The sequence below is a fragment of the Saccopteryx leptura genome, chromosome 3, assembly GCF_036850995.1.
Source record: "Saccopteryx leptura isolate mSacLep1 chromosome 3, mSacLep1_pri_phased_curated, whole genome shotgun sequence".
In the NCBI taxonomy this organism is placed as follows: Eukaryota; Metazoa; Chordata; class Mammalia; order Chiroptera; family Emballonuridae; genus Saccopteryx; species Saccopteryx leptura.
The window spans coordinates 161605166-161618212 of NC_089505.1; the positions used below are offsets into that span (position 1 = coordinate 161605166).

Genomic DNA, 13047 nt, shown 5'->3' on the forward strand with positions numbered 1-13047 from the left:
ACTCCATTTAAATCGAAATAGATTCTGTTATCCTCTGTGTAGCTAGCAGGAATTGGAGCAACACATGCTATAGAACACATTTTAAATTTTATAAGAGTCTTTTCTTGGTAACCACAAGGTGCTGATAATCCGCGCATAAACATATAATTTCATCAGCGCTTCTAAATTCCATGAGTAGGCAGAAACTTTTCCTTACCACTGTCAGCTTAAGCTGTTCCCTCCCTTCTTTTGTCCTAAGATCCAAAAATTGCACAATATACCACAGCCTGAGTTGACTCAGAAAACACTTCCTGGGTTTCCATACTTGAAAAAAGTCAGAAAAAAAAAGTGCACTTTGGAAGAAGAATTAATCTGGGAAGGAGAAAGGAGGGAGAAGTCAGGTTTGATCTGAATGTTGAAGGAAATGCAATATTTAGAGAGGTACAAAAAACGTTATAAAGGATTTGATGCCAAGGATGAGGGTTTTCATGAGCTAAGAGTTGGCAATAAATATAAATATGAAGAATCTGGGATAAAATAAAAAAGAAAGGGCTATCCAAGCTAGAGAGGAAGTTCTATGATCTTTTTCTCCTTTCCTCTCCCTCTGAGCCTAAGGTTTCAATCATTGTTCTGGACAGTAGAATTAAATTACCTACAAGAAAAAAATCAAGCATGCTTGAATAACACAGACTGAAGAACAGGAAAGGTTAATTTGCTTATTTGGTATCTTTGTCTGGGCAGCTATAACAGAATATCATAGACTGGTTGGTTTATAAACAGTGGAAATTAATTTCTCAGTTCTAGAGGCTGAAAGTTCAAAATCAAGACACTGACAGATTCGGTATCTAGTGAGGTCCACTTCTTGCTACATAAACAACCATCTTTTCCATGTGTTCTCACCTGACAGAAAGAGGAAAGCTCTTTAGAGTGTCTTTTGTAGGTCACTAATCACATTATGAGGACTCCACCCTCTTGACATAATCACATTCAAAGGCCCCACCTCCTACCACCATCACATTGGAGGTTAGGATTTCAACATATGAATTTTGTGGGTACATAAACATTCAGTTCATTGTACTTAAATATAGGCCTATGTGAATGAAGCTAAAAAGAAGCCTGTTAGGCAGCTTCATTGGGAAAATAAGAGGATGTGAGAACCCTCACTAGTTTTAAATAGATGTACAAGTAAAGTACTGGTTTGCATTATGGGACTAAACATATTTTAACTCTGACTCTTTTATGGTGGTAAGGGGTAAAGTAGAAGATGATGAAAATGAGGTGAGGAAGAGGAAAGTGGAAGAGAGAATTGTACTTCAACCCTTTGGAATGAATATTTATAGTCAAGTAATGTTACATCTTCACTGATTAGCAAACTCTATTGCTGAAATTTTGGGAACTCATAACAAAAGCTCTCTCTTCCACAGGGAGAGTGTTTGTTCACGAATGGGCCCATCTCCGTTGGGGTGTGTTTGATGAATATAACAATGAGAAACCTTTTTACATAAATGGGCAAAATCAAATTAAAGCAACAAGGTTAGTAATTTTCTCATGCTAAAAATTTAATTTTTTTTTACTTTAAAATTAAGTTTATAATGGCAGCTAAAACTCAATTAAGTTTTGTGATGTTATTGCACTTTTAAAATACTTATGTGATTCAAATATCAAAAAGTTATATTTTTAGGTATCTGGCTCTTACCACAGTCTTTACTCTGTATCCTATTATTTCTTCCAGATAATCATTTTCATTAGTTTCTTGTTTATTTTTTTTTTTCAGAATTTCTCTAGGAAAAAAAATTTTTAATTTATTTTTCTGATGTTTTCTTTAAATTGCATAGTACTTCATTATGTGGATTAACATAATTTTTCAATCACTCCAGTATTGTTGTACAAGTGAACTATTCCCAATTTTTTATTACCAATAGTATTACAGGTGATAATACTATATGTATATGCCATTTCTCATGTATGCAGGCAGATCTGTATATCTACTGAATAACTTCCAAGAATTACTAACTCAAAGGGTACTCTCAGTTGTTGGTAGATATTGTCTGATTCCTCTCCTAAAGGTTATATTGATTTTCACTCCCCTTGACAATTTGAGATTACACATTTAGAAAGAAATCCTTTCAAATATCATTAGTGTTCATTCTCTTCTTCGTCTGATGCCCAATGGCAATGAGCTCAGAGGAGCACTGACTCCGGATAGTGCTCCTCATGCTCTTCCTTGGACATACAGAAGTTAATGTTGATTTCCTGGTAACTTTTGCTTTGATCTTGTTTATTTGGTGAAGCCCTTGGCAATATATAACCTCTCATCAAGATCAAATCTTTAAAAATACAATAGAGTCTGTTTCTGAATTGATGAACTTCAATAGAGTAGTTTTTAAAATGTTCTATGTATTTCCAGCAAGCTATAATCTTTGCAACTAATTATTATATGAGCTAGTGAAGAAAAGAATACAAGTATTTCTTAAATAAACTTAATTTTTTCTTTTATGCTTAGGTGTCCATCTGACATCACAGGCATGTTTGTGTGTGAAAAAGGCCCTTGCCCCCAAGAAGACTGTATCATTAGTAAGCTTTTCCAAGAAGGGTGCATGTTTGTATACAATAGCACTCAAAATGCAACAACATCAATAATGTTCATGCAAAGTTTATCTTCTGTAAGTATGGCCTTGGAATGTTAGATTCCTATAAAATTATGTCTCTTCCCAAGAAAGACTGATATGTTCTAATTATTTAAACAAAAAGACAAGTTTACTATGTTTTAGAGCTTATGGGACCTTGGAGTTCATCTAGTTTTTATTTTGCAGATTAAAAAAATAACTGAGGCCCCAGTGATGATCAGCAAAATTAGATGCCTTAAAAAAAGTGTTTATTTGCTTTCCAGGAAATGTGCTTTAACAATGAGAGCCCTGTAAATCCTAAAATTAATTGCTCATATGTCAGTGTTCCTGTATCTTTGCATAAAAAGTGTACTGTGTTAATGAGTGATATAACACCTGATTGCTTCTCGAATTTGAGGTAGCAATCCATTCTTATTTTAATCATGCTTTCTAATTCTTTTCTCCTTGTTTTGCATAGTCTAGAACTTAAAAAGAAAGGTCAGGTGCTCCCAAGAGAAGTCAACTGACCCTTAGCTTTGCAGGTTCAGAAACTCAACCTTGTCACCATTCCACACTAACTGGCAAGAGACTAGTGTAAATATCCAGAACACCATTTAAAAAATATTATTTAAGCCTGACTGGGTGGTGGCGCAGTGGATAGAGCATCGGACTGGGATGCGGAAGACCCAGATTCGAGACCCCAAGGTTGCCAGCTTGAGCAAGGGCTCATCTGGTTTGAGCAAAAGCTCACCAGCTTGAGCCCAAGGTCTCTGGCTCGAGCAAGGGATTACTTGGTCTGCTGAAGGCCCACAGTCAAGGCACATATGAGAAAGCAATCAATGAACAATTAAGGTGTCACAATGAAAAACTGATGATTGACGCTTCTCATCTCTCTCTGTTCCTGTCTGTCCCTATCTCTCTGACTCTCTCTGTCTCTGTAAAAAAATTATATATATATATATATAAAATTTAAAAAGTGTACTCTGTCACAGGAATCCAATACTTGCCTCATTGGGGAAGTTCACTTTCTCTCTGAAGGAAGCAGCAGGAAACAGTCAAGTTCTTACCAGGAGCTTATTCTGAGAGCCTTGAGTCAGAAAGGAGGGAGTTAGGTGATACAGATGTTTGGTGTGGCATCAGCCTTCATGATCAGATGTATCTATCCATGTTCATAAAAACCTGAAGGTCAAGTCTGTGCTGCTCTATAGAGCTGAAAGCACTGTAGGCACATACCTCTGGACTTTTCTGTTTCCACAGCTGACCAGTGTCCTTTGAATAGACACATTCTTTTCTTAGATAATTTTTTTCTTCAGTCTGGTTTTAGTCAAGAGTAGGGGTCATTCTATAGACTTGGAGTGGTATTTCTTGTCTGGTCATGTTTTATTTTATAGCTTTAATGTCTGAAGCCAACCTAATTTCATTCGCATTGATTGAGACTAGGTACTGTCCTAGTGATCCTTTGAAATACTTACTCATTTATACCCAGGCAGTAAGATTTACAAAGCCCTGACCATAGTCATGAAACATAGAGAAAGGACTTAAAGACAAATAACAAAATAACAACAAAGACACCAGGTTTTACTCCCGTCTCCCATTCTACTAAGAAACTTGTGTCCATAAGCAATAATTAATCTTTTGAAGCTTCAGTTCCTCTTTTATGAAATAAGTGATGGGACTAAGAGATTCTCTATCTCGAAGCACCTATGGTTCTGTTAACAGGAAGCATTCGTTCTTTACAGCAATATTACCACTGGGAACAGATGGGAACACATTACTTTAAAATTCAAACCATACCTTTAAAAGAGTGTTGACACAGGGTTAGTATTATTAAATGAATTATGTCTAGAGTATATTTCCAAATAAGGAGAAAGATTTGGAAAGTAGATTTAAGCTGGTTTTCTCCTTATTCCTTTCTTACGGAGATCAATATTTGAACTAGATCAATATAGTATGTTGACTGAACAATAAAGGTGCAGTGATCATTAAATATGGTTTCAAAAAAAAAAAAAAAGCTGGCCAAGATAACACCTCCTAGGGTGTTTTCTTTAACACAATATTATGTAAGGAAGGTGGGAGATTGCTTTGTTTTTTTAAGATTAAGATATGTATATATGGTCTGCTCTCTGTTATCCAAGTGCAAATAAACCTTCCTAGAGCTTGATCTCAGTACCACAAAGGTGCCAGTGTTTCAAGCAAAGCATGCCAAATTTAGGTTTAAATTTGATGTCATTCTTGCAGTACAGAAGGATATTGCTGTGGCACTTCTAATATCCTATATTCCACTCCAAGTGTCACTTCTGATATCCTATATTCCACTCCACCTTTCCTTTTACCATTAGCTGCTTGAGCATGCACAGTATGTCCAGCATGACGAAGAGCCTTTATTCTTTGATTGGCTTTGTTCTTCTTCCAGGTGGTTGAATTCTGTAATGCAAGTACCCACAACCAAGAAGCCCCAAACCTTCAGAACCAAATGTGCAGCCTCAGAAGTACGTGGGATGTAATCTCAGACTCCACTGACTTTAATCACAGCTTTCCCATGAATGGGACTGAGCTTCCGCCTCCTCCCACATTCTCCCTGGTACAGGCTGGGGACAAAGTGGTCTGTTTAGTGCTGGATGTATCTAGCAAGATGGCAGAGGTAACATTTTGAACCGCATGGTTGTAAAACATTCATTGTTTGTTCTTTTTTTTTTTCCTATCAGCTTTTAAATTCTTTTTCTTTTCAGAGGCTAAGGGCAAAGGAGGGAGAGGCCAAAGTTTGGAATAGTTAAGACCATCATCTTTTCTTGCAGACAAGAGGCACAAATTCAGAATGTGGCCCAGAAATTGTCTTAATGGAGATAAATGAAATACACAGATTAATTCCTAACCTTCATTATTATTGCTAACTCTCACCTGTAATAAAAGGCTCTGTCTGGACACATTCCATTCACTAGTAAATATCGTTAGTGAAGGCAAGAGACTGTGAATTTGCAGAAAATGTGCATATCCATTATGTGTATATTTTCCATGTCACTGTGACAGACAACCATGTCTGTTATCGGGCAATCTCCCAGCCTTCCAGAAAACCACTCTCCAAAGCTCCCAAACTCTCAGATTGCGGCTAAAGTCTTAGTCTCTGAAACCAAGCAGATATATGGCTGTAAGTTGTGGTTCCTTCACTTACTGTCTGTGGAATCAAGAGCAAAGTAACATTTCTGAAGCCCAGTTCTCTCATTTGTAAAACAGAGATACATAATAATACCTATTTTCAGTGTTGTGACAGAGCCAGCTCACACAGACTCAAGTCAATTGTTAAATTTTTAGAAAATCTGCAAGCCAATTGTTAAACATAGCTATAATTGAACTATGTAAACTTATAATTAAATGTTAAAAAATATTTAAATATGCTCAAAACTCATAACTTTCTAATTAATTTTCTACCTTTTTTTCCTTACTATTATCTATGTCAGTAAACTACAGCCCAATGGGCCAAGTTTGGCCCTTACCTGTTTTTGTGTAGACTACAAGTTAAGAATTAGTTTACTTTTGAAATGGTTTAGAAAAAAAATAAAAATAAAAGTATTTAATGGCATATGAAATTCAAATGTCAGTGTCCATAATAAAACTTTTTTTGGAACACAGCAATGCTCATTGGCTTACATATTATCTATGACCATTTTAGAGCTAAAATTGCATAGTAGAGTAGTTGCAACACAGAACACATGGACCAACAAGCCTAAAATATTTACTATCTACCCCTTTACATCCTCTGATCCCTGATCTATGCATGCCCTTGAGGATCTTTCTGGTTTATTTTATCTGTATGTGTCTGCTACACATTTCCCAACTGTGCATCAGTGATATCACATTGAGAGTTTGAAATCAGCCTTGGTGGGAATATTAACTCCACAGAAATTTTCAAATGCAACAAATCAGGGTTTCCACCACACACACACACACACACACACACACACACACACACACACACCAGAAATCCCATTTTTAAACATTTACCAGCATACCACTATTTACTTCATAGGGTTGTTAAGGGGAAATAAATGAGACAATGAATATGAAGTTTTTGATTCATGAGTTTAAGCTATTGTTTTATTATAGTACTTATCCTAAGGAGAGTTTATTCTATTCTGTTGTCTGAATCAGTAGTCCTGGAACATTTGCCTTTTTTGGCTTGTCTCTGAAGAAATATTAGGAAAACCACTAATAAACTCAGCTTCTGGGTAATTTTCTAGTCGTACCTATCTGTAATTGGCAAGGGCACAATGTTCTCAAATATGGTCTCAAGGTAATTTATATCAGCTCTCTGCCTGAGCTGAGCAAGCATGGATTTAGTGAAAGGAAATGATAGTTATACCTGAGAGAAGACTCCAAAGAAGCAGAAGAGAAATAAGCTTCAAGTAACAAAGTCATAGCAAAGCCAACTTCCCTCCCAGTTCCTGACAGTATTGTCACTGAACCATCATGGCCATTCACTTACTTAGCGGATGCCTACACTGTGCTGGCTTAGGGGATGCAAAAATGACAGAACAGGGTCTCTGTTTTTAAATACAACCTAATGAGGGAATCATGACACATATGTGTAAACGAATACACCTGAGTGTGATGAAGCTCCACAGAGTTGTGGGACAGCATCTAGTTCTGTAGAAGAAAGTGACTGAGGAGGACTTCACTGAGAGGATGAACTTGAAGTTGAACCACGAAGGAGGATAAAGTACCTGCCAGGTTGGACGAGGTGAGGGAGGCAAAAGGCATTTCAGGGCAGGGAAGAGTATGTGCAGTGACTGAGAGGCAAAATTAGAAGGATTTGTTCAGGGAAGGTGCAGCAACTGGTATGGTTATAACTAACATTCGGTGGCTCTAAGAAAGTGGCAGATCAGATGGAGACATGGTCTGAATTTAAGAGAAATTGAAGACATTGAGTTAATAGGACCTGCTCAAGGATATGAGGGCTGGTAACAAGGAGTAATGAAAGAGACTTCCAGGTTTCCAGCTTAATTTTTTGAGAGAGAGAGACCATAAATGAGAACAACGACTTGATGACTTGCTGTGAGCAGTAGCTACTATTTACTAAGTGCTGTCTATGTATCCATTTTGCATATAGAAAACTGAAGCATGTGGGAGTCTGTCTCTCTGCCTCCCTCCTTCTCACTTCAGAAAAAAAAAGAAAGAAAGAATTGTTGAGAAAGGAAGCAATGAAGTGAAAGTGTGTAGAGTGTGAGAGACCTGTGGGACATTAAAGGAGTGATATCCCCCAAGCAGTATGAAATGCAGGCACAGATGTTAAAGGAGATGTCTGGGTTGTATGTAGATGGAGACCACAGTCATCACTGAACAGGTGGTCACTGCAGCTCAGTGTGCTGCTCCACAGCCATCAAAACAAGTGATCCTAGTGAATTAATTAGCAGCATCACCGGCCCCAAATTGGTCACTAATATTACTTTATACTTGGTTAGTAGATCAAGGAGTAACTGTACTGTCATAAATTAAAAAAAAATACATCTCAGTTGACCCTTACAGCAATTCTATATTAATAAGAAATATAATATTATCTCCACTTTCCAGCCAAAGTGCCCCACCTAAGATGACCATTATAACAGAGGGTAGTGCCAGGAGAGCTATTTCTGACTGCTGTTTTCTACCAAAGGTCTCTGCAGCATTTCCTCTTACCCAGACTGAAGTTTAAAAGCAGCAGCTACAAGTCCAGTCTCAGTTGGCGCTATAGATACTTGAATTCTGAGTTGGAGAGAAATAGTGAGGATATATGTTCTTAAGAGTGGTAATTATGAACAGCTTGTTAAAGACAGAATCCCAAACCACTCCCTTCTCCCAAAAAAGCATTCATTTTTGAGCCTGCAGTTAATCAAACGATATTCTCACATTGTGTCACTCTTTACAACTCAGAAAAAATTATAATTCAAAATCCTAAAGGACTAGCAGAGATGCTTGCCTATTAGGTTACTTAGTGATACTTTTGTCTACCAACCAAATGTTGTTACCTTTTCTTGTTTTGGGGACATAGGCTGAAAGACTCCTTCGACTGCAACAAGCAGCAGAATTATACTTGATGCAGGTTGTTGAAATCCATACCTTTGTGGGCATTGTCAGTTTTGACAGCAAAGGAGAGATCAGAGCCCAGCTCCACCGAATTAACAATGATGATGACAGAAAGCTGCTGGCTTCATATCTGCCTGCCACCGTGTCCGCTGAAGCAGAAACCAGCATCTGCTCAGGGCTGAAGAGGGGATTTGAGGTACAGTACCCCAAGCCTCAGTCAACATCACTTTCCTTCCCCTCATTTTTTATCTGTGTTGCTTCTGATTTGGGGTAATCTGTTATAATGTGGTCATAACAGGCTCAACTATAGGAGAGTAATGATGGATTATCTTTAAGGTCAGGAACCATGTCCTGTTCACTATTATATCCCCTGTGCCTAACAAATATTTGACATGTAATAGTTGCTTAATAACTGTTTGTTAAAGGAATAAGTAAGTAAATGAAAACAATACACAGGGTGAAAGACTTCAGCATCATCTGGACACTTTCTGAAACCGTCCCTGTCAATTCTGGGACTATCCCAACTATGGTCATAGTTACCCTTGAGTTTTCCAGTCAAAGTTAGCACCTCTTGCCCCTGCTCATAGTCACACCAGACCTCAAATATATGAGACTAAAGGCCAAATGTATGTTTCAAGAATGTTAGAGTTCATCTAAATTAGTATAAGTTTGGATTCAACATCTGGGTTGCAGCCATCAGTCAAACATCTGGTAGCAAGCAAAACACATCAATTGCCATTTTTGCTGCTTATAGGCAAGTGCTACTCAACCTCTGTTGCCCATTAAAATCACTTGGGGATTATAAAATCCTGATGCCTTGGTCTTATCCCTAGAGAGTCTGATTTAATTTACCAGAAGTGTGCCCTGGCCACTAAACACTTTAAAGCTCCCCATCTGATTCTAATGTTTAGCCACAGTTGAGAACTACTGGATCTCAGAGGCCGGATTTCACACAGTGATGTTCCCTCATATCTTCCATGTGGGACTCTGTTCTAAACTAGTGACATATCATGTTGATTGGAACAGAAAGAGTCCCTGTTGACAAGCAAATGGACATGGTCTGTAGGATGACAAGTGCTGTGATGGGGTGAGGTGAGGACTGAAGGGGGATGATAATGGGGTGCAAGGTGCTACAAAGGACCTCAAAGAGGCACATGACCCACCGGTGAGGAACTTAACAGTGAGTTTTTCTGATCAATAGGACAATTTGAATTACATTTCTTTCTGAATGATTGATATTCCATATCCAGGTGGCTGAAAAACTGCATGGAAAAGCCTATGGCTCTGTGATGATTTTAGTGACCAGCGGAGAAGACAAGCACATTGACAATTGCTTCCTCACTGTGCTCAGCAGTGGTTCAGCCATTCACACCATTGCCCTGGGCTCATCTGCTGACAAAAACCTGGAGGAATTATCACACCTTACAGGTAAGTGAATTTCTAAAAACTTGTATTTTAGAGCATTTTCTTTCAATATGAATAATCAAAGCACAAGAGTGAAACCAGATTATGTGAACAGAACATGTGGCTGAATTTAAAAAAATAGAAACCATTTTCTTAGGAAAAAAACCTGTAAGAATCATTGTTAAAATTTGCCTAAATTTTGCTGAATATTTTTATGGTTTACTTAGATGGTGAAAATTATATATATCCTATGAAAATATTATTTTTTGTAATTTCTTTGTTAAGTCAGCCTGAACAGGTATAATCCTGGAGCTAAAAATATATTTAAGATTAAATGCACTAACTTATATGATAAACCACATACAATTTTGTAAGCTATTTATCTTTTTTTTTGTTCTAAACAAGGCACAGAATATTTATATTCTTTATACTTAATAAATATGAGTATGCTGACTTGAAAACTGAAATTTAAGTTTTACTAAATTTGAAAATAATGTTTTCAGACTGTAAATATAATTTTATAGCAATGTAGATCACAATTAATTTAGATTATATAAAAATTATATTTAGTACAAGACAAGTAGATATATATTTATTGAGTTTTTATCATGTATGGAGTAGAGTTCTATTTCCCAACAAAACAGCTGTGAATGGAAGAGATAAAACCACCCACTCTATGCTATTCATGATGTGGTTGTAAGGGAGCCGTGCAAAGGAAATCAGACAGTCATATGATCCCCAAATTAATTCTCTTATACATAAAAAAAAAGATATTGAACGGCCTAAGTTTTATTTTTGTATCTTTTTATACATTTTAATAGTTAACAGCTAAATTATGTATTTCAGGAGGTTTAAAGTTCTTTGTTCCAGATAAATCAAACTCCAACAGCATGATGGATGCTTTTGGTAGAATTTCCTCTGGAACTGGAGACATTTTTCATCAATGTATTCAGGTCAGAATTTCCTTAAGGTTATACTTACAGTTGGAGTTGACGAGGGATGGGGGGTGGGAGGGTGTTGGCCGTGGTGGTGGTGGTGGTGGTGGTGGTAAGGAAACAAGAAAAATAGATGAATTGTGTTAACTGCCTCATTCACCTTATTTGAATATGTAATGGGCTTCCTGGCATCACCAGGCCAGGCTTCATTTTAACCTGATGTCTGTACTTCTCAGCCCTAGGAGTCATTTTCTGTAATTGCTACTTCAGCTTTTCAGGGCCTAGAAGCAGAGCTTGCTCCTTGCTGAAGCCGCAAAATGGGGGTGGTTTGGGGGGCAGTGGAGGCGAGGCCCAGAGGAGAAATAAGAACCTGTGTATTTAGTTTTAGTTCCATCATAACTTTACATAAATCAGAATCCATTTCACTTTAGCTTATTCAAAAAACTTCTCTGAAGCTCCTCTTGCATATTAAAAAGCATCAACTATTCCATTAAATTCTAAAAATTCCTATATCTCCCTTTAACAATCACAATTTACTCGATTTTGCTCTCAAAATCTTCCTCTAATAGAGTCATTTTAAAAGGGCCAAAATTTTCTTCTAAGTACTTTAAAGATACAGTATTTTGAATATAACTGAACAAAATTTCATCTGCTGTTTCCTCACAGATGGTAAGTGAACCTGCCAAGTTAATGGCTTCCTGTGAACAATGAAGTCAGCAAATTATTGTTAGGAAATTTCTAACACAAAGATTATATGTACACAGTAAAGACAATAACCATAATTCCATGATTAGAAGTGAAAAAAAGGTGAATTATACATGACAGTCTATCTTACAGATTAGACCACAACTGGCTTTCTGAAAGGTCTTTCTACCCTGTGATTTCCTCTTTCATAATATGAAATAAAAATAAATATGTTAAAGAGTAACAAATATTATTCATATGGCTCAAATTAACCTTCTGTTCCCAAACTTGGCCACCTCTCCCCCTTGTTTTTTATGTGTTAGCCCCACTAGACTGGGGGCAGAAACTATATCTAAACCCTTAAGAGAGCTCAGGGCCCAGCACAGAACATGGCATGGACGTCAGCCATTCACAAGCACTTGTTAAATTGATTTTAGATATAGTTCACAATACCTTTGCTGTCCTCCACCAATAAAATGGTAGATGCTTTCCAAGTCTGAGCAATTTTACAAAGGGTTACTAATCTATTTATTTAATAAATATAATTTTTCAAAACTATTTACAGACTTGTATCCATTGTGAATGGACAATGATTAAATTCTGTTGAAGGGACACTTGTATTAACTAGAACAAAATATTTTCTATCTGCGGTATTTGTATAACATTATATTTTGCTCTGGCAATGTATTTTTATATGAAAAATTATTTATGTAAATATAATAAATGTCAAAATTAAATATTTTTTTATTTTTGACAATGATTATACATACATACACTAGAAACATATATATATATATACTTTTTTTTTATTTTGAATAGCTTGAAAGTATGGGTAAGAATGTTAAACCTCACCATCAACTGAAAAACACTGTCACTGTGGATCATAGTGTGGGCAATGACACTGCCTTCCTAGTAACGTGGCAGAACTGTGGTCCCCCTGAGATTGTATTATTTGATCCTAATGGAAGAAAATACTACACTCATAATTTTACCATCAATCAAGCTTTGAGGACTGCCCGCCTCTGGATTCCAGGAACTGCTAAGGTAGGTGTCATGTGCTTGTTCATAATGATAACATTTAGTCAAGGAAGTGACTTTCAGTTGAATCACATAATTAAATGCATTATGGGAAGGAAATAATACCATTATGATATAGTAAAATTTTACATTAAACTTAAGAAGACATTTTGTGAATGTCTAAAATTTAAGGAGAACAACTAATGTATGTTCAGAACTTTAAGAGTGGAAATTAGTATTTATACAGTAAAAATACTTGCTTACTTCCTTCTTTAAAAAATCCATATAGACATACTTATCTATACACTTAGAATTTGTAATATGAATACATGCAATATATATGTTTTTGAGTACCTCCTATACAC

The 13047-nt window shown here is 36.6% G+C and overlaps 1 protein-coding gene across 2 annotated transcripts in view; it reads left to right on the forward strand.

The window, feature by feature from the left end:
• Positions 1-13047, forward strand: part of CLCA2 (chloride channel accessory 2) — a 42690-nt gene that overhangs the window by 11774 nt on the left and 17869 nt on the right. The window contains exons 4-10 of one of the 2 annotated variants that reach the window (XM_066376699.1): positions 1404-1512; positions 2483-2642; positions 4999-5226; positions 8608-8838; positions 9893-10070; positions 10893-10999; positions 12485-12709. In XM_066376699.1, the coding sequence (XP_066232796.1) occupies positions 1404-1512; positions 2483-2642; positions 4999-5226; positions 8608-8838; positions 9893-10070; positions 10893-10999; positions 12485-12709 (1238 nt within the window). The remainder of the gene's footprint in view (positions 1-1403; positions 1513-2482; positions 2643-4998; positions 5227-8607; positions 8839-9892; positions 10071-10892; positions 11000-12484; positions 12710-13047) is intronic. The other variant, XM_066376700.1, reaches the window with a different exon arrangement.